The sequence below is a fragment of the Sorex fumeus genome, unplaced genomic scaffold (assembly GCF_029834395.1).
Source record: "Sorex fumeus unplaced genomic scaffold, SorFum_2.1 ptg000007l, whole genome shotgun sequence".
NCBI lineage: Eukaryota > Metazoa > Chordata > Mammalia > Eulipotyphla > Soricidae > Sorex > Sorex fumeus.
This window is the reverse complement of record NW_026606064.1, coordinates 23,961,619-23,979,949: the sequence shown is the minus strand read 5'-3', so window position 1 is coordinate 23,979,949 and position 18,331 is coordinate 23,961,619. Positions and strand designations below refer to the sequence as shown.

The 18,331-nt window shown below is 36.7% G+C and overlaps 1 protein-coding gene across 1 annotated transcript in view; it reads left to right on the top strand.

Moving 5' to 3' along the window:
* The window catches only part of ELP4 (elongator acetyltransferase complex subunit 4), a 207,343-nt gene that overhangs the window by 77,255 nt on the left and 111,757 nt on the right, over nucleotides 1-18,331 (top strand). Inside the window, exons 8-9 of the mRNA XM_056135529.1 lie at nucleotides 2,906-3,014; nucleotides 6,699-6,805. Coding sequence (XP_055991504.1) covers nucleotides 2,906-3,014; nucleotides 6,699-6,805 — 216 coding nt within the window. The remainder of the gene's footprint in view (nucleotides 1-2,905; nucleotides 3,015-6,698; nucleotides 6,806-18,331) is intronic.

Sequence of the window (18,331 nt, the reverse complement as noted above, 5' to 3'; positions counted from 1 at the left end):
GCAAGCACGCTACGTGCTGTATTATCACTCCAGCCCCTCCTGTCTATTTTTTTAATGCAGTTTCAGGGCCCAGAGAACAGTAGGTAGAGCATTTGCCTTGAACACAGCAAGTTTCAATCCCCAACATCCTATATAGTTCCCCTAGCAGTACCAGGAGTGATTCCTTAGTGTAAAGCCAGGAGTAATCTCTGGGCATCACCAGGTGTGGCCCAAAAACCAAAATAAAAAAAAAAAACACATAAAAAAATAAATGTAGTTTCAGATAGGTACCTGTGTAAGTTTAATGTTTTTAATTGTACAAACAACATTTTAAACCTATTTAGATCTTAAAAATAAAACATTTTTATTAGTGAAACGCCATGAGGTACAGTTGTAGACATACAAATTTTTGTGTTTGGTTTTCAGTTATACAATGATCAAGTACCCATCCTTCCACCAGTGCCCATTCTCCACTCCCACCAATCCCAGTATCTCTCCCACTCCCCAAATCCCCCATCCCACCCTGCCTCTGTGGCAGGGCACGCCCTTTTGTTCTCTCTCTCTTTTTGGGTGCTGTGTTTTGCAAAAGAGGCATTCGGTGGCAATCATGTTCGGTCTATAGTCTACTTTCAGCATGCATCTCCCATCCTGGGCAAATCTTCCCAGCACCCTTTATTTGGTGCTCCCTTCTCTATCTGAGCTGCCTTTACCCTTAGAGTGTGCGGCTGGCCTCCAAGCCATGGAGTAAACCTCCTGGTATTTATCACAGCTATTCTTGGGTAAATAAAACATTTTTAATGTGTTACTGCACATCAAAAACCTTGCTGTACTATGTAGCTGTTAGAAAAGACGAAGTCATGAAATTTACATACAAGTGATACTACATGGAATGTATCATGTTAAGCAAAATGACTCAGAAAGAGCGGGATAGACACAGAAAGATTGCATTCATCTGGGGAACATAAAGTAACAAAATAGGAGACTAAACCCAAGAATGGCCGAGATTAGTACCAGGAATTTTGTTCCATGGCTTGGAGGCCAGCCACACATGCTAGGGGAAAAGGGAGCTCAGATAGAGAAGGGAGAACCAAATAAAGGGTGTTGGGAGGATCCTCCCAGGATGGGAGAAGCATGCTGAAAGTAGACTATAGACCGAACATGATTGCCACTCAATGCCTCTTTTGCAAACCACAGTACCCAAAAGGAGAGAGAGAACAAAAGGGAATGCCCTGCCAGAGGCAGGGTGGGATGGGGTGATGAGGGGTGGGAGGGATACTGGGATCCGTGGTGGTGGGAAATGGACACTGGTAGAGGGATGGGTATTTGACCGTTGTATAATTGAAACTCGAGCACAAAGATTTGTAAGTCTGCAACTGTACCTCATGGTGTCTCACTAATAAAAATTTTTTAAAAAAAAGAAAAAAAAAGAAACCTTGCTGACAAGGTCAAAACAACAATCCAATCTACCACTCTGTTCAGAGATCACAGAAATACTAAATTTGCATGATTTAATTTCTTAAACCTATTTATTAAATGAATATTTCTAATAGCTTATTTCTTATAGCCGTGAAATTCTGGGTACTTAAACCATTATACCTTTATGCGGTATTATTTAGCAGTAGTATTGCTTGTGTTAGTTGTGTATAGGAGCAAAAACTAGGCTACAGATCAAGTTCTTTACTTTGCTTTTGTTATATCCCAAACCCAAATTGCAGCATCTGGATAAAAAGAGCTAAAGACTCCAAAGATGCTGCATTTCTTAACTGAATGCTCCCATGTTTCTAATATACACTGAGGTCCTCAGCTCTCTAGGATTAGAACCTGGACCAAGCTGACAGCTGACAAGAGGACCTAACCTTGAATATTATACTGTGCTAGCTATTGCTTCTGAATACCGGTGTCTGTCAGACTTTCCAATGGGAAGTGGGAAAAAGAATTCAAGAAATAATAGCAAATTAGAATAAAGAGAATAAAGATTGCCTTGCTCTTACAAAAATAGGACGATCACAATCACGACCATCCTGTTGTTCGTGGATTGCCTCGAGCAGGCCCCAGCAACTTCTCCTCGTCATAGCCCTGAGATTTTTTAAAAAGTGCCATATTCAAGGCTCTTTCAGGGTTAGGAGAATGAGACCCATCATTGTTACTGGTATTTGGCATATTGGGTACACCACGGGGAGTTTGCCAGACTCTGCAGTGTGGGCAGGTTACATTTGGTAGCCTGCCAGTTTATCCTAAGTAGGAATGAGATAATAAGATCGAACAGGCTTGGAGATCTCAGCCCCAGGACCCGCATGCCTTTGTTCTCTGCTGGTACCTTCATGTGTGCAGAGAGTGGTCTCAGCATGGTGGTGGCTGGTTCTGAAGGTCTTTGGCTGCCGGAGCCCTGGTCGGGGTGGGGAAAGAAACTCAACCCGCTTGCCTCCAAGGGGCCCCGGCAAGGACAGCAAGGCGTGAGGGCAGGAGACTCTGCGCTGTTTTCTTCCGGGAGCTGGGTTTTATAGTCTCTGGGTCTTGGCCGTTGATGGGATTACACAGCGCCAGGGGGCCAGTTGGTGGGTGTGACCCCTGCCTACTGGAATATGGAGGATCTGGGTGGAGGATGCTCAGCCCCGATCCGAGCAGGCTTGGAGATCTCAGGACAAAAACAGGATAGTGATTGTTTTCTGCCAAAATTAAGGTGTGCCCCCTCAGATCTTCAAATATATTAAGGTGTGCACCCTCAGATCTTCAAATAAAATAGCATAGTTTGCCCCTACTGGAATTTTTAGTTTGCATCCAGTTTTAGATTCTGTGATAGTTGCAACTTTTATGTTGCTTTTCTTTGTTAACTACTTCTCTATTAGTTTTTATTGAGGTGGTATAATGGCACTATATGAGTCTTATATTTTTAAATAATTTGAATGTTTTGTTTCTTTTTTTGCAGAATAAAGCAATTATTGATCGCATTACAAACTTATCAGATACAGTAGTTGGACTGGAATCATTTATTGGTTCTGAAAAAGTAACCAACCCATTATTTAAGGATTACCATGGTAAGCATTACCTTTATAATGAGAAGAATGTGTTGCTTTTTGGGTACTAAAGCATCTTTGTCTTTCATATCTAGTATCAATAGCATGGGTTTTATACCAGTATATAAAGTTTCATTCCTGGTCTATTTTTTTGACAACTTGTTTCAACTGTGAACTATGGAAGAGTGGGAACTAGGAATACAACTCAAAGGGCTGAAGCACATACACAGTATATGGAAAACATGGCTCCTTCCTCAGCACCATTTGCCTCCCAAATATAATGGGATGTGACCCTGGCCACCACCTAGCTGAGCTGCAGCCTTGGAGACCCCTGATGCCACTGAGGTGGCGGTGGCCCTGTGGTTGCCAGTACCACATCCTCAGGCTCTAACACCGAACCACTGGCCTGGTTGGTCAGTTATCACTGGGAGTGTCCACTGGGCTCCTTGAGCACCACATAGGAGACTTCAAAAATAAATAAATAAACGATAAACTGTGATATTAGACTCTACAAGTGGCTACAGAATTATTTCAATTTCCAGGACCTATTAAAAATGTGTTAGGGGCTGGAGCAATAGCATAGCAGGCAGGGCATTTGCCTTGCGTGGACAACCCGGGTTCAATTCCCAGCACCCCATATGGTACCCTTAGCACTGCCACGGGTAATTACTGAATGCAGAGCCAGGAGTAACCCCTGTGCATCACCAGGTGTGACCCAAAAAAGCAAATAAATAAATAAATATTAAAATGTGTTAAAGTGTGTGGTATATTTTACATGTGTTAAAGTGTATGGTAATTATCAAGCCTCTGAAGAGTTAATATATGACCTTTGGAAATTAACAAAATAGAGCTGGAGGGGCTGGAGCTATAGCACAGTGAGTAGGGTGTTTGCCTTGCACGCGGCCAACCTGGGTTTGATTCCCAACATCCTATATGGTCCCCTGAGCACTGCCAGGAGTAATTGCTGAGTGCAGAGCCAGGAGTAACCCCTGTGCAATGCCGGGTGTGACCCAAAAAACAAATAAAAAGAGCTGGGATTAAGGAATGACCCCTGAGCACAGAGTCAGGAGTAACTAACCCCTGAGCATCATCTGACAGAGCCCTGCCTTTCCCCCCACCAAAAAAGTAAAAGCATGATCAAGTAATAAAGTGTTTTAAAAAACTAGAAAATGTGCAATGTAAAAATTGCTTCCATAAAATATTTTGCCTCATGGTTTTAACTGAATAAATGTGTATATAGTGCATACCCAGGTTAACTGTGCTTATAATTCATGCATTATCATTCAATTATTTTTGTCTCTGTGGGAATGCAGCTATTAAGATTCAGCCCTTTCCTCTGACAAGGAATGTGGCTGAGTGATAGATCACACACCTTGCATGTGAAGGCCTTAGATTCAACTCCAAGCACAGCAAAAACAAATAAATGAGATTCAATAATATTTTTCCTTTTCATTAAACATAATTGAGATATAACATTGTATTAGTTCTATATGAAAACAGTAATTTGATATATTTACTTATTAAGAAATTATTACCACAATGATTTTATTTGTATCTTTGGTGACCCATAGTTAAAGGTAAAGGTAAAGGCCCTCCCGTTGATCGTCGATTTGCTCGAGCGGGCCCAGTAACGTCTCCATTGGAGACTTTGTTGTTACTGTGTCTGGCATATCCAATACTCTCGGTAGCTTGCCGGGCTCTCCGAGAGGGGCGGAGGAATCGAACTTGGGTCGGCCATGTTGGCCGCTTGTAAGGCGAATGCCCTACCGCTGTGCTATCGTTCCAGCCCGACCCATAATTATAATATTTTTTTTCTAGTGACAAAACCTATAAAATCTTAACAAGTTTTGCAGTTTTCAAATAGACACTACACTGTTATTAACCAGTAGTCATCATGCTGCATTTTATTCCCGCCAGAACTTTTGTATCATATAACTGGATAAACTGTCATTGTTTTCATTTTTTCATTTTCTTTTTAAAACTTGCAGTTAAATATTGCCTTCATAAGTTTTGCATGAGTATTATTTGTAAGTATTGTGAATTTAGAAATTTAGTAAAATTATGGTGTAAAAAATTGTTTTGAAGAGCTGGAGAGATAGTACAGCATGCAGGCCTCTTGTCTAGCGTGCAGCCCACCCGGTCCAATCCCGGGCATCCCTTGTGGTCCTGTGAGTTCTTCCAGAAATGATCCCTAAGCAGAGAACCAGGAGTGATTACTGAGCATAGCCAGATGTGGCCCAAAACAAACAAACAAGCAATGTTCTGATTGAAACATTTCTAAGGTTAGAATGCTGTGATTTTTTGTGTTGAAATCTCTGATGTGATCAGTTGTTTCCACAGATTACATGGTTTTGATGGGGAATATGGTTTCTATTAATAAGGAGGACCTGATGAGGCCCTTATTAATTCTGCGAACCCTCCTCTTAATAGCTAAACATGCGCATTCAAGGTTGTATGTGCAACTGGGATGATGATATGCTTATTTCTAGTATAGTTTGCTAAATTGCTCCAAGATTTAAAATTTGCTTCTCAACTGGTTTTCTTAATAACACCTTTTGCAATTTTAAGTTAAAAAAATAAAGTTATATTTTTATTTATAATGGTACTTCTCAGGGGCCTAGTACCACTCCTGATGGTACATGAGGTTCATTTGGTACCAGGAGGGATCAAATTCTTCATGCCTGCTATACATATAATCTGCTGCTCTGGCTAACTTCCTGGCCCAGACTATGATGAAATGTTTTTGAAGAGCAATTAAGCACCTGAAGAATTACCCTCTTAAACTAAAACAAATATGTACATTAATAAGTGTTCCAACACACACAAAAAAAGAATTTACTAGTGATACCGTTCTGTAAGATTCATCTGTTTTTTGTTCAAATCTAGATTGATCTTCTACTGTGTTTAGGAATTTGAGTTGGTGATTTTTAAATATGGACTGGGGTAGACAGAACAGCACTGAAGAATCTCATGTATCTTAGTCTTTGGCAAATGACCCTGAGTTTAGTCAGTAAATGCATGAAGCTCTACAAAAGCCCTCTAGTGCCTTGTCAGGAAAAATTAGCAAGTGTTTCTACTGACAAGAGGCCAAAGCTCACAGTTTACCTAGCACTATTACAAAGCTTCAAACAGCTCCATGAAGGTCTGACATGCCACAAAAATGAGTATCTTGGGGTGGCATAGGGGATAATGTTTGATACTGGAATCTAGTTTTCTTCCATGGTTTGTTTCAGTCATTAATAAGGTACGAAATGAAATAGTTTTCAGTAGTGCTTCACTGGTTATCAGTAACCCATAAGCCTTGTTTTGCTGGCTGCTTACTGGTGCATTTAATAAAATAAAGATCACTCAGTGGTGCCGTGGGCAGCATGCAAGGTGATAGCCATATTTGCTTACTGTAAATACGAGAGAAAATCACACACAAACCGGCTGTAGTTTTGACAAGTATTAAGATCCCTCTTTACATCTGTACTTCTGTACCAAAGTGCAATTAGTTGTCCTCGCACAAGGATTTCTGTTTATCTTATTCTGCTTGATTACTTGAGTATAATCACACCATTTGCTTCATTGCTCCTGGTAGTAAGCTCCAGTTTTAAAGGGGGAGGATGCTTGTGTGTAAATTTACAGGATTCTGCTGGAAGACTCTTTTAATTCATGCATCCAATGACAGCATTGAAATTTTTTTCTTTTAATTTTTTCCACAAGGTTTGATTCATATGCGGCAGATTCCACGGCTTAATAACTTGATTTGTGATGTATCAGATGTCAAAGATTTAGCTTTTAAATTAAAAAAGAAGCTATTCTCCATTGAGGTAAGAGAACTTATATATTTTAATTTACCATCTGAAGTAAACATTATCTCTTTATTTGTTGAATTGTGGAGGGTTTTTTAATGCTAATGGAATTCTTTCAAAATGTTTCATTCTAAATATTTTGAAGTCTTGCTATAACAGAATAATTTTTAAACTTTTTGTTTCCTACCAGAATATACCAAAAAAGATTTTGTTTATAATGTCTATTAAAAGTGATTACAAACTTACAGGCTAAGAATGATATGCATATTTCCAAGGCTTTCAAAACATATTTAATTAAATGTTAATGAGATGTGCTTTCTTGTGTGTGGAATGTGAATGTTACCCACAATTTTGTATAGCTTTAAAAAAAAAGACTCTTTATCTTTAGTCTAAAGGCATTTTCCTGTATATTAGTGAAATCATCTTTCTGCTTTCCGTGCCAAATAAAGCAAAGTATAATTTGTACCAGTGTCTTTCAGTATATTTTCTACAAAATCTGGACGGTTTTGTGACCTTTATGCAAGCAATAGTGACAGAAAATAGTAGTACAAAAGATTTATTTCAACTTAATCTTGCTAAAGAGCAAATGAACATAGCACTATTAAGCAATTAGAATTGATGTATTTATTAAAGAAATAAATGCTTAGAGAGAGATGGTCTTGGGTGATGTGATAGTTATCAGTGTAGTCGGTGCAATTTTTTCTTAACAAAGGCATAAAACAACCAAGCAGCCTTGACAAACCATTTTGTTTAATCTCTTTTCAAATGAAAAGCTCTTAAGCAGGCCACTTGTCTTAACTGCTTGAAACCATAAAACGAGAGAATTGCCACCAATAAATTAGCATATTTTTAACTTCCTCACCAAATGATGGTCAATGTGGCTTGGCACTGCTTTGGTGTTTGGGACTTCACCCTTAAGTGACCACTTTGGCCCTTTTGTGACCCTGTGCCCTCTTTAGCTGGCCACTTGATAAGGTAACTTAATGGTTCCCTCTCTTTTACTCTTTCCCTTCACATGTGCAAGTAGCACTAACCTATAAATCATTGTAAGGGCCCTATCCAGTGACAAATTAATGTGCCCTCCTCCTAATTAATGGTCATCAATGTCCTTAATTATCTAATCCTATTGAGAGCAGTTAATAGTTAATCAGGCAGTCAGTTCTTCAAGCAGGTCATCTCTGCAGGAGTGTTAGAAGTTCCTCATCTGGGGATATTCCCTTCAAAAGCCACTTAAAGCCAAAAGAACCACAGTGTAGAAGTAGTGATTCTTGAGCTAATTTGCTTTAGTTCTCAAAAGAAGCCATTGAAATGAAACCCAACACTGTAATTGTTCCAATGTTGTTTCACTTTCTCTTCTAAGTTAAATTTCTGTGTTTTCGTGGAAAATGTATTTTCCCCCTCTGAATGGCATCTTTATCCCAATGAGTATTATTCTGTCTGTCATCAGACAAACTAGAGATTCCCTAGTGAAAACAACAAAATAAAACAATGAAATCACTCAGAGGAGAAAGTAGTACAGTCAAGTGAATCATGCTTCTGCTTGCCCACACCCCATCCCGTACCCACCTCTCTCTCTTATCTTTCTCACACAGATACACACACACACACACACACACACAAACATTCTTAAATACACATTCATATTGAAGGTGAGAGGTTGAAAATAGCTAGTACTTAGGACAGGAAAGATCGTACAAAGGTATAGGTGCTTGCCTAGCATGTGTCTATGCTATGACCCTGGTTCAAATCCCAACACTGCATATGGTTCCCAGAGTATCACCAGGTGTGGCCCCTGGGCACTACTAGGTGTGGGGACCCCCCCAATAAAAGAAATAAATTCACATAATATCATGTGGGACCTCTCCTTTGAATACTTAAGTTCTAATAGTCACCTTATTTTTACATCAGAGGCAATGGAAGATTATTAACTGTATCAGTTTCTATTCTATTTCCTTTCTTCTTCCCATGTAGTCTAAACTAAGAGAGTCATTATAAATGGTCACACTCTATAGTTTGAAAACAGCATTTGAAAATAAAACATAAACCAATGATTATTTTTGTTGTTGTTGTTAAAAGCTAAATTCTTTAGTTTAAGTCCTATATATCAAATCTTTTACATTTTGACTGGTATAAACTAACCAATACACTCATAGTTTAAGGGAAAGAAATACAGGTAAAACATTATAAATAGTGTACTAAATCACACTATAAAATTTAATTTGGTGATTGTCAAATATGTAAGTCAAACAAACTGAAGAGATGTGCCTGAGGTAAATCATAAAGTATAAAGTCATGTTGTTTCTCTGATTAATTACTTTGATTATAGAGTAATATATTATAAAATATATATACAAATAGCATGTCTTTTGGTGATATGGGAATTAGAAGCAAGATGATTTCTTTGTTATAGGTGGAAATTTTTTATCAGGTGCCAGTGTATTCATATCCACAATTCGTAAGTGCCTTTTAAAACGGCCCTGATATTTCAAACATAATAGACTATAAAGTCAGAGACATTACTATTTCAGGCATCAAATTTCCTTTCTACTTTCAGAAAGAAAGGTAATTTAGTAGCTAAAACAAATAGCTTTTCTGATTCTTTTAAAATATATTGGTTATATACATATTGGAATTTACTTTCAATCACATGGTCTCAAATTTTGCCATAATTGGAAACAAGGGACAAAAAAGGCAAATCCTCATATATATATATATGTGTGTGTGTGTGTGTGTGTGTGTGTGTGTGTGTATATTTCTAAGGTAGTTTTCCCTTAGTATTTATTAAATTATTACTGCCCTGTTTATATATTAAAAACTTTGTGGTTTTTCACTAATAGTCACCAAAGGCTTCCAACAGATAGAGCGACTATAACCAGTAATTTTTTTAATTTCTTTGTATATTTCTTTCTATATTTACCATATAATGATTCAATATTTTATAACAAAAACATAGCTAAGATATAGTAGTAAACTCCATATACAGAAACTTTTTCATCTACATATCTATCCCAGAATTTATAGTATCTTGTGCCTACTAAGTTACATATGATGTGAATAACTTAGTAGGCATAAAATATTTGCTGAGATACATATATGATTGATAAATTATGAAGTTTTAAAAGTAGTACAAATGATAGACTAAATATTATATAAACTCCACCTGTCAAGTGACCTACAAACACTGCCCTCTCAGTTAATTTCTCTAATATGCATGCATAGTGTGAGGAAAAAATTATTTTTAAGTTGAAAAGACATAGTAGGAATTGAAATGTGGTTGGATTGAATTTAATTACATAATCAGAGAAGCATTTTTTTACTTGCATTAACTATCATTTTGCTATTTTTTATTTTGCATTATCTTGTTTTTATCTTAAACTAGTAACATTAGCTTTATAATTAGAATGTCAATAATTTATTATATTACTAGAAGCCTCTTGAATATCATTATAAACAGGGTTTTTGCTTTGATAGTGGAACAGTTTGAAACTCTAAGATTCATTCTAAATTCAAATTAGAAAATATGATTAATTTTCAATTTTAACTTTTGTGTAGGTTTTACTCAGTCATGAATAGGATACTCCTATAAAGAGTAGCAACTGTCATAAATAATGTATCTATTTGGGTCTAATAAGATAAGTGAAATTCAAGGGTATAGAAAATCCCCTATAGTTTACTCAAAGTTGTCTTGTCATACTTGATTCCTTATTCAGCGTACATTACCTCAGAACAGCTCAAATTCCAAAACTTTTTCTCCCAAAACAGTTATCAGGAACGTGAGATCAGTTGTTAGAGATGCATGCTTGCATGCACAAAGACGTGAGTTTGATTTCTCATATACCATAACCACTCACTTCTGGTGTAGTCCTGGAGGTCCCTAAGCACTGCTGGGTTACCTTGCCCCTCTACTCCAGCATCACTGGGTCCTCAGGAGCACTGCATCACCTGGTCAAGCATTGAACTCTCTGACCCAGTTAGCGAAGCATCTACAGGAGTACCGCCAGGCCCCCTAAGCACTGCTTGGGAAACCAATAAGCCAGTTTTTATTTTTATGCATTTGTGCGTTTACTTAGTAAATTCATTCTTACTAGTGGTGAGGGCCCGCTGTGCTCAGGTCTTGTTTCTGGCTTTGTGTTGAGGAATCACACCTAACGGTGCTCAGGGGACCATATGTGGTGCCGAGGCTGGAACTCAGGTTGGCCCCATACAGAGTAAGCACTCTTTACATACTATACTATCTCTCCTGCCCAATAAATTTATTTTTAAATAATAAAACCTGAATGTCCACATTATCTGTATTAAGTAACTTTATATGTACGTATATAATATATAAAGTAGACTCTACTATACTTGATATGATTTGATAAAATTATCTGAAATTTTTACATGTTGGGAAAACATTCAAGAGTATCAGTCACTATGACAATGTTAGACATTCTTGAATGTTCTATGTTATCTTTGATCCGAGACTTTCTTATTTCTCTACATATTTCTTCATTCTCTTTGCAGTTTTCTGACTTTTGTGGGAGAGGGGGGAATGTTGAGGCCATACCCAACTGTGCTCAAGGCTTGCTCCTAAGACTCAGGAATCACTCAGGGAATCACATGTAGTGCTAGGCATCAAACCGGGGTTAGTTGTATGCAAAACAGGTGCCTAACCTGTTGTACTCTTTCCAGTCCCTCCCTTTGCAGTTTTTAAGTAGAAGATAGAAAGCTGACTGTGTGCTTACTCTACTTAGAGTTAGAAGGGATAGAGAGAGAACATATTTTGGCAATTCACAATTATGTCACTTAAATGGAATAATGGAAGCATAAATATCTTGTTCAGAAGCATTATTAGTTTGTAACCTTACGGACCATATAGTCTTGTATATCTTTTCTAATAATTATGCCTTGCAAAAACATTGTTGTTGTTTTTTTTAATTCTCAGCTATACTGTGGATAGCACTGTAGCACTGTCCTCCCATTGTTCATAGTTTTGCTTGAGTGGGCACCAGTAACGTCTCCATGTGAGACTTGTTACTATTTTTGGCATATTGAATACACCACGGGGAGCTTTCCAGGCTCTGCCATGCAGGCGGGATACTCAGTAGCTTGCCGGGCTTTCCGAGAGGGATGGAAGAATCAAACCCAAGTTGGCAGCATGCAAGGCAAACACTGACAGTTATTCATGTGGATGAAATCATTTGCCAAAAGTAAACTGAAATTAACATTCCTTAACTATAGAAATGTCATTTCCTATGTTTGCATTCTAATATAGTCACTCTATATATCTCCACACCCATATTTATATTGGAATTTCCAAGTAATGTAAACATATAGTGTGCCTCTTAGGTTTCCTAGAGAATCCAGAAGTTTTTTTAATAGTACACTATTGATTTCACATGTCATAGGGAGCCGATCAAAAGTCTATGCCACCTTAAAGGAAACATAGTTTTTGAAACTCTCTCTAATCCTATTTCTTCCCACTTTGGAATCTTAATTAGAAGAGATAAGGGAGGGAAAAAAACATCATTTAACTAAATTATTATCTCGATGTGTAGCAAAAGGTATAATCCTCAATTGGGCCAATTAGTGAAGCCCGTAGTTAGCTATGCTGCAGCGAACAATTTGATTAGATCTGACACCATTCGAGTTCCCACTGTTGTTTTGCCAGGTATGATGGTCAGACTTCAAAGAGCTTGAGGCATCAGCAGGGCAAGGTTTGGAGGCCAGCTTAGGTCCGGTTGTTAATCTCTCTGCTAAACCCACAGCAGCTCTCACACAAAACAAGCTTACACGACACAATCATGTGGTATTAAAGTTAGAGTTGAGTCATGCCAATTTTCCTTTGATTTTTTTTGATGATTGACCAAAGATGGCTGCATAACACATAAACACATTTTAAAACTAGGTAAGTTCCCCACCCAGCCCACCCCCCAAAATGAAGATTTTTCTATAGCTTCTTATATAAATGTTATGAAATTTTATTCTGTTAAACTTCTAAAGTAATAGCACTATTTCAGGATAAAAATGAGTGTTTCGTGCTAGCAATCGGAATGGCAAACTTTTCACTTATCACTTCACAAAAATCTGTTCTTACATTAATAATTCCTAAAGGAAAATGTAAAAGGAAATTGTTTCTAAGTGGTACACTTTTTTACCATTCTGTTAAAGTACATTGAAAGAAAAAAACATTTTTCCCTGAGTCATTTATGTTCACTGACAATTTTTCTGAAATTTCTTTATAATTATTTTCCACTTAAATGTTGAGTAAAGTGCCCTTCCAGGATGTGATTGCATAAGTGTTCTGTTCTCTGCATTCTGATTTGTTAGAATATTGTAATAATAGTGACATGTTTCCATTCTGAGAAAAGCCTATGGCTGCTTTAGTATTATTCCGAATGATTGAAGCTGCCATCTTGGTGACTTTCCCTGAGGCAGCAGAAGGCCTGTTTGCTTTTGTGTTCATTTCACATGCTTCCTGGTAGATGGGCTAGCTGCATATCTTTGCTTCATTTGGCAAAGAAGAGTGAATTCATATTTGGCTGATTTATATATCTTAAAATGGCCACCCAGACCTGTCATACTAAGTTTATAATTTGGGTTTTGGGGTTAATTTTGGGGTTTGGGAGTTTTTTGGGGGGAGGTTGATTTTGGGGTCACACCCAGCTGTCCTTAGGGTTTACTCCAGCCTCTGCACCCAGGGATCACTCCTGGTGGACTCAGAGAACATTTTTGCAATATTAAATACATGTGTTAATGTGTGTAGTAGATATATATATATATATAATAAGAGGTTGATATCTAAAATATGTAAAGAATCCATACAACTCAATAGTTTATTTTTATAAACTTATTCTTATTAAAGAATGGGCAAAGATCTGAACAGACTTTTTTCAAAGAAAACTTAGATTGCCAACAAGTATATGAAGAAATTCTTAGCATCACTAATAGGTAAATGTAACTCAAGAGCACAAGTTATCACCTCACACCTGTTAAAATGACTAGTATCAAAAAATAATAAATGAGGTTCTAAAGCAATAATATAGCAGGTATATAGTATATATAGTATATATAATATAGCAACCCATATTTGATCCCCAACATCCCATATAGTCCCCCCCGAGAAATGCCAGGAGTTAATTCTTGAGTACAGAGCGAAGAGTAACCCCTGTGAATCCTCAGATGTGGCCTCAAAATAAAAACACGATGATAAGAATTAGTGAGAATATAAAGAAATGAAAGCCCTTGTGCACTATTGGTGTGAATGGAGATTGGTAGGGCTGTGATGGAAAACAATAAGGAAAATTCCTCAAAATCTTGAAAAAGAACTACCATATGATATACCAGATTCACTTCTAGGTGTTTACTTGAAGAAATTGAAAACCCTAATCTAAAAAGGTATATATGGGAGCTAGAGAGAGGGAATACAGTGGATAAGGAGGCTTGCCTTGCATAATGCTGAGCTACGTTCCGTCCCTGGCATACTATATGGTCCTCCTCCAAGTTCAACAAGAATGATTCCTGAGTACAGAACAGAAGTAAGCCCTGAGTACAGCCAGGTGGGCCCCAAAACAATACACCAAAATATTTTTAAAACTATATGTGGTCTCGTTTTTATAAGCAGCATGATTTTCTGTGACCAATATATGTATATACACAGACACATAGTTGATTATATATGTATATATTTGTGTGTGCATGTATATATAGAGTTATATATAGCACAGCAGTAGGATGTTTGCCTTACACGTAGCGAACATGGCCGACCCGAGTTCGATTCCTCTGCCCCTCTCAGAGAGCCCGGCAAGGAGCCTGGCAAGTCACCCATGATGTATTCGATATGCCAAACACAGTAACAACAAAATCTCCAATGGAGACGTTACTGGGCCCGCTCGAGCAAATCGATGAACAACAGGAGGGCCGATATTTGTGTGTGTGTATATATATATATATATATATATATATATATATATATATATACAGAATGAATGACTCTTAAAGATTTTTGTAAATGAAATAAGTCAGTTAGAGATGGATAGATACCATGTGTGGAATCTAAAACACCAAAAGCTCATAGATAGAGAACAGATTGTTGTTGCCAGATATGAAGGTTTGTGGATGGCCAAAAATAGATTTAAATGGTTAAAAGGTATAAACTTCCAATTATAAAGTTAAGTCATGAGAATGTAATGAACACATGATGACTAGTTAATAATTCTATATTGCATATTTGAAAGTCTCTGTGAGAATAGATCTTAAAAGTTTTCTTAGCAATAAACTGTAACAATCTGTGGTGATGGGTGTTGCTTTTTGTGATCATTTCATAATATTAAAAGTATCAGATCATTAAAAAATTGAATCCTTGTATGCCTGAAAATAATGGTATGTGTCCATTACATGGCTGAGTGCATGCCTTGCCTGTGAGAGGCCCAGGCTAGGTTCTGGACACAACACATGGTCCCCCAAGCACCTCCAAGAGCAAGTCCCAAGTACAAAGCTGGGAATAGCCCCTGGGCAACACTGGGTATGGCCCCACAGCCAAAACTAACTAAATACAATCACTGTCATTGTTACTCACTGTCCTTCCATTGTTCATCGATTTGCTTGAGTGGGCCCAGTAATGTCTCCACAGTGAGACTCGTTATACTGTGTTTGGCATATTGAATACATCACGGGGAGCTTGCCAGGCTTTGTCATGTGGGTGAGATACTCTCGGTAGCTCCCCGAGCTCTCTGAGAGGGGTGGAGGAATCGAACCCGGGTCAGCCGCATGCAAGCAAACGCCCTACTCGCTGTGCTATCACTCCAGCCCTGACTAAATACAATAAAATAATAAAAAATAAAAATTTCCTGTAAGATAGTTAAGATGTGTGCAAGTAGTATACGAAGTTTAGTAAGAATTTATCAAACCCACATTGTCAGGTTTCTAATTTTTTTAACTTTTTTTTAAATTGAATCATGGTGAGATACACAGTTACAAAACTGTTCATGATCCAGTTTCAGTCATACAGTGAGCCAATACCTATTGCTCCACCAGTGTATATTCCCCACCACCAATGTCCCCAATTGTTTACCTCCCCTTTTAACATAACCCATTTAAATGAAAGTTTGATCCACTTATATTAAGCCTGCTCTTTTCATTACACATATTTCTGAAAAGTCTTTGTACCATCATCTTTAAGAAAAAACAACAGTAAATTTTATTAATTTTAAAACATTTTCTTCTTTTATTATGATTATTGGAAAAATCTCCTACAGCTTAAATATAAGAAGAAATTGTATGCCTCCTTAAAGAAGTAACTTGATTAAAATTACCAGTTTTTTTCTAAGACCTTTTAAAAAATATTTTTAAATTGAGTCTTTTTTAAGGTAGAATTTGGGGGCCTATAGTAAATATTTAAGAAAAATGCGGTATGATAGAAATGTCTTTAGTTAGAGAAGTAGTAAAGCAATTCTTCTATTTGAGTAGGAAGTAAAATTTTGTCAGTTATTACTGTCATAATTCCACGCCACAGTGGACATCTCAGAGACCAGCCAGTTCAGATTCTTCATATCTAGCATCGTAAATTTCACTGACTTGTTTTGTCAGGTGCTGTCATTTCAGCCCACTGTTGTTGTAGAGACTCAAACCAAATCATTTTGGCATGAGCCTTCCAGAAATAAGATACCCAAAATGAATAGTTTAATGAAGTCATGTATTCCCAATTTTGGTAAGGCTGTCAAAAGTATATTGTACTCATTGAGAGATTTCTGAGCAAACAGCAGTATGATATATCTAATTCCGTACTTTATTGAAAAAAATTAATAACATTATTTAATTCAAAAATTGGAATGCACTGGGAACACATATACCCTTTCATATATACACATTTGAAAGTAGTAAAACTTCCAATTTTATAGTCATTTAGTAACTATAGAAAAGGTGTCCTTTACTGAAATGGAAATTTTCTATTACAAAATGAAGATAGTAGCAATTTGGTTTTTTTTTCTTTTTTTTTTTTTGTCACAAAGGCAAAGTTGTATCTAACTAGATTTTTAAGAATTTAATTATTTATGGATTTTCTAAATATTTAATTTTTATCTGATTGGGGGAAAGCTTATCTTTCTGACTAACAGCTAAAAGACATGATCATGCTGTAGAGAAATAAAAGCCTTAAACTTTAAATTTACATATTTTGATTCTGCATAGGGGACATTTTTGATATTTCTGCTCAACAGTAAATATTTTACCAACATTTACTGTAGCCCTGAAAACCCCTCTAACACAAAGCCTCCTGGTGCAATTAAAGGTCACTTGTACATATTGTAATAGGCTACTCATTTACAAGATCTTTGTTAAGGGTCAGTGCTATAGCATGAAATGGATTGCCCTTGTTGAGCCTGTAAATAAATGGGTCAAATTATCTTGTATTCAGTGGGCAGAGGAAAAAGCGAGCACAGTATTAATGTATCAGTATTTCTACCAACATATTGGTAACATATGCAGCAAAACTCTGTCCTTGAAGTTAATAATTATAAAAAAACATAGACAGTATGACTTCAGTTTTTAAAAGAAAACTATTCTCTCACATGTTATTTGTTTAAATACATAAGTCTGTCCAGGTATAGGACAACCCACAACACCATGACAGTGTTCAAATGGCCTTACTTTCCAGTTCAACAAGTATGTTTCAGAATGGCTGAGATGTAAATATTTCTTTTTTTTTTCCTCTGTATTAAACTGGTCTGAGAAAGGCACACAGGAAGGAATCATTCAGAATGATTATTTTAATTATTTTTCTCAGCCTTTTCAGTACTCTTAGAAATAAAAATTATCTTCAGAATAAATTATTCATAATAATCTAAACTGTATGGATTCAGTCACTGGTTCTTCAGTAAATTTTTAGGATAACATAAGTGATAAGAATTACTTTATACCTACTAATAAGTTTAATATATTTTTATTTTGTTATATAAATACTACATATATACTATCCATTTCTAATTTGTAGTTGCTGCTGTGTACTGTCAAAACTAGAAAAAGAAATTGATTTGTATTCAGCATCAAACCCAATCTGGAGCAAACAAAAGTAATTTGATGATCATTTTGAATCAAGAAACAAGTGAATAAATATAGACCATCTTTTAAAAATCAGTAGGACTTATTGGTATATAAGAATATTAGGGCCAATTATAAGGCCAGTCATAGAGTAAGCAAAAATAGCTCTGATCCAGGTAATCTTCTCTGTTTGTTATTTAGCTCTCAAATATCCAATCTACTCTTTGATTTGTCTTTACCATACTTCAGCACAGGGAAAGTATGTTGCTTAAGCCTCATTTATAAAGTGCTGAAGCTTTGGGGAAAATGAGATTCACTCAGGAGTATAAGTACTTTAAACATGTCCATTTTACTCATTAACATGCCCACCCTTTTTAGTGTCCAACAATGTGAATACTCACAAATATGGAATAAATTAATGAATAATTATACAGATAACCTCTTGGTATTGCTCAAAACACTTAGAGTATAACAATAAGATCTTATTCTTACTATTTTAGACTTTACCCAATTTTCATAAATAAT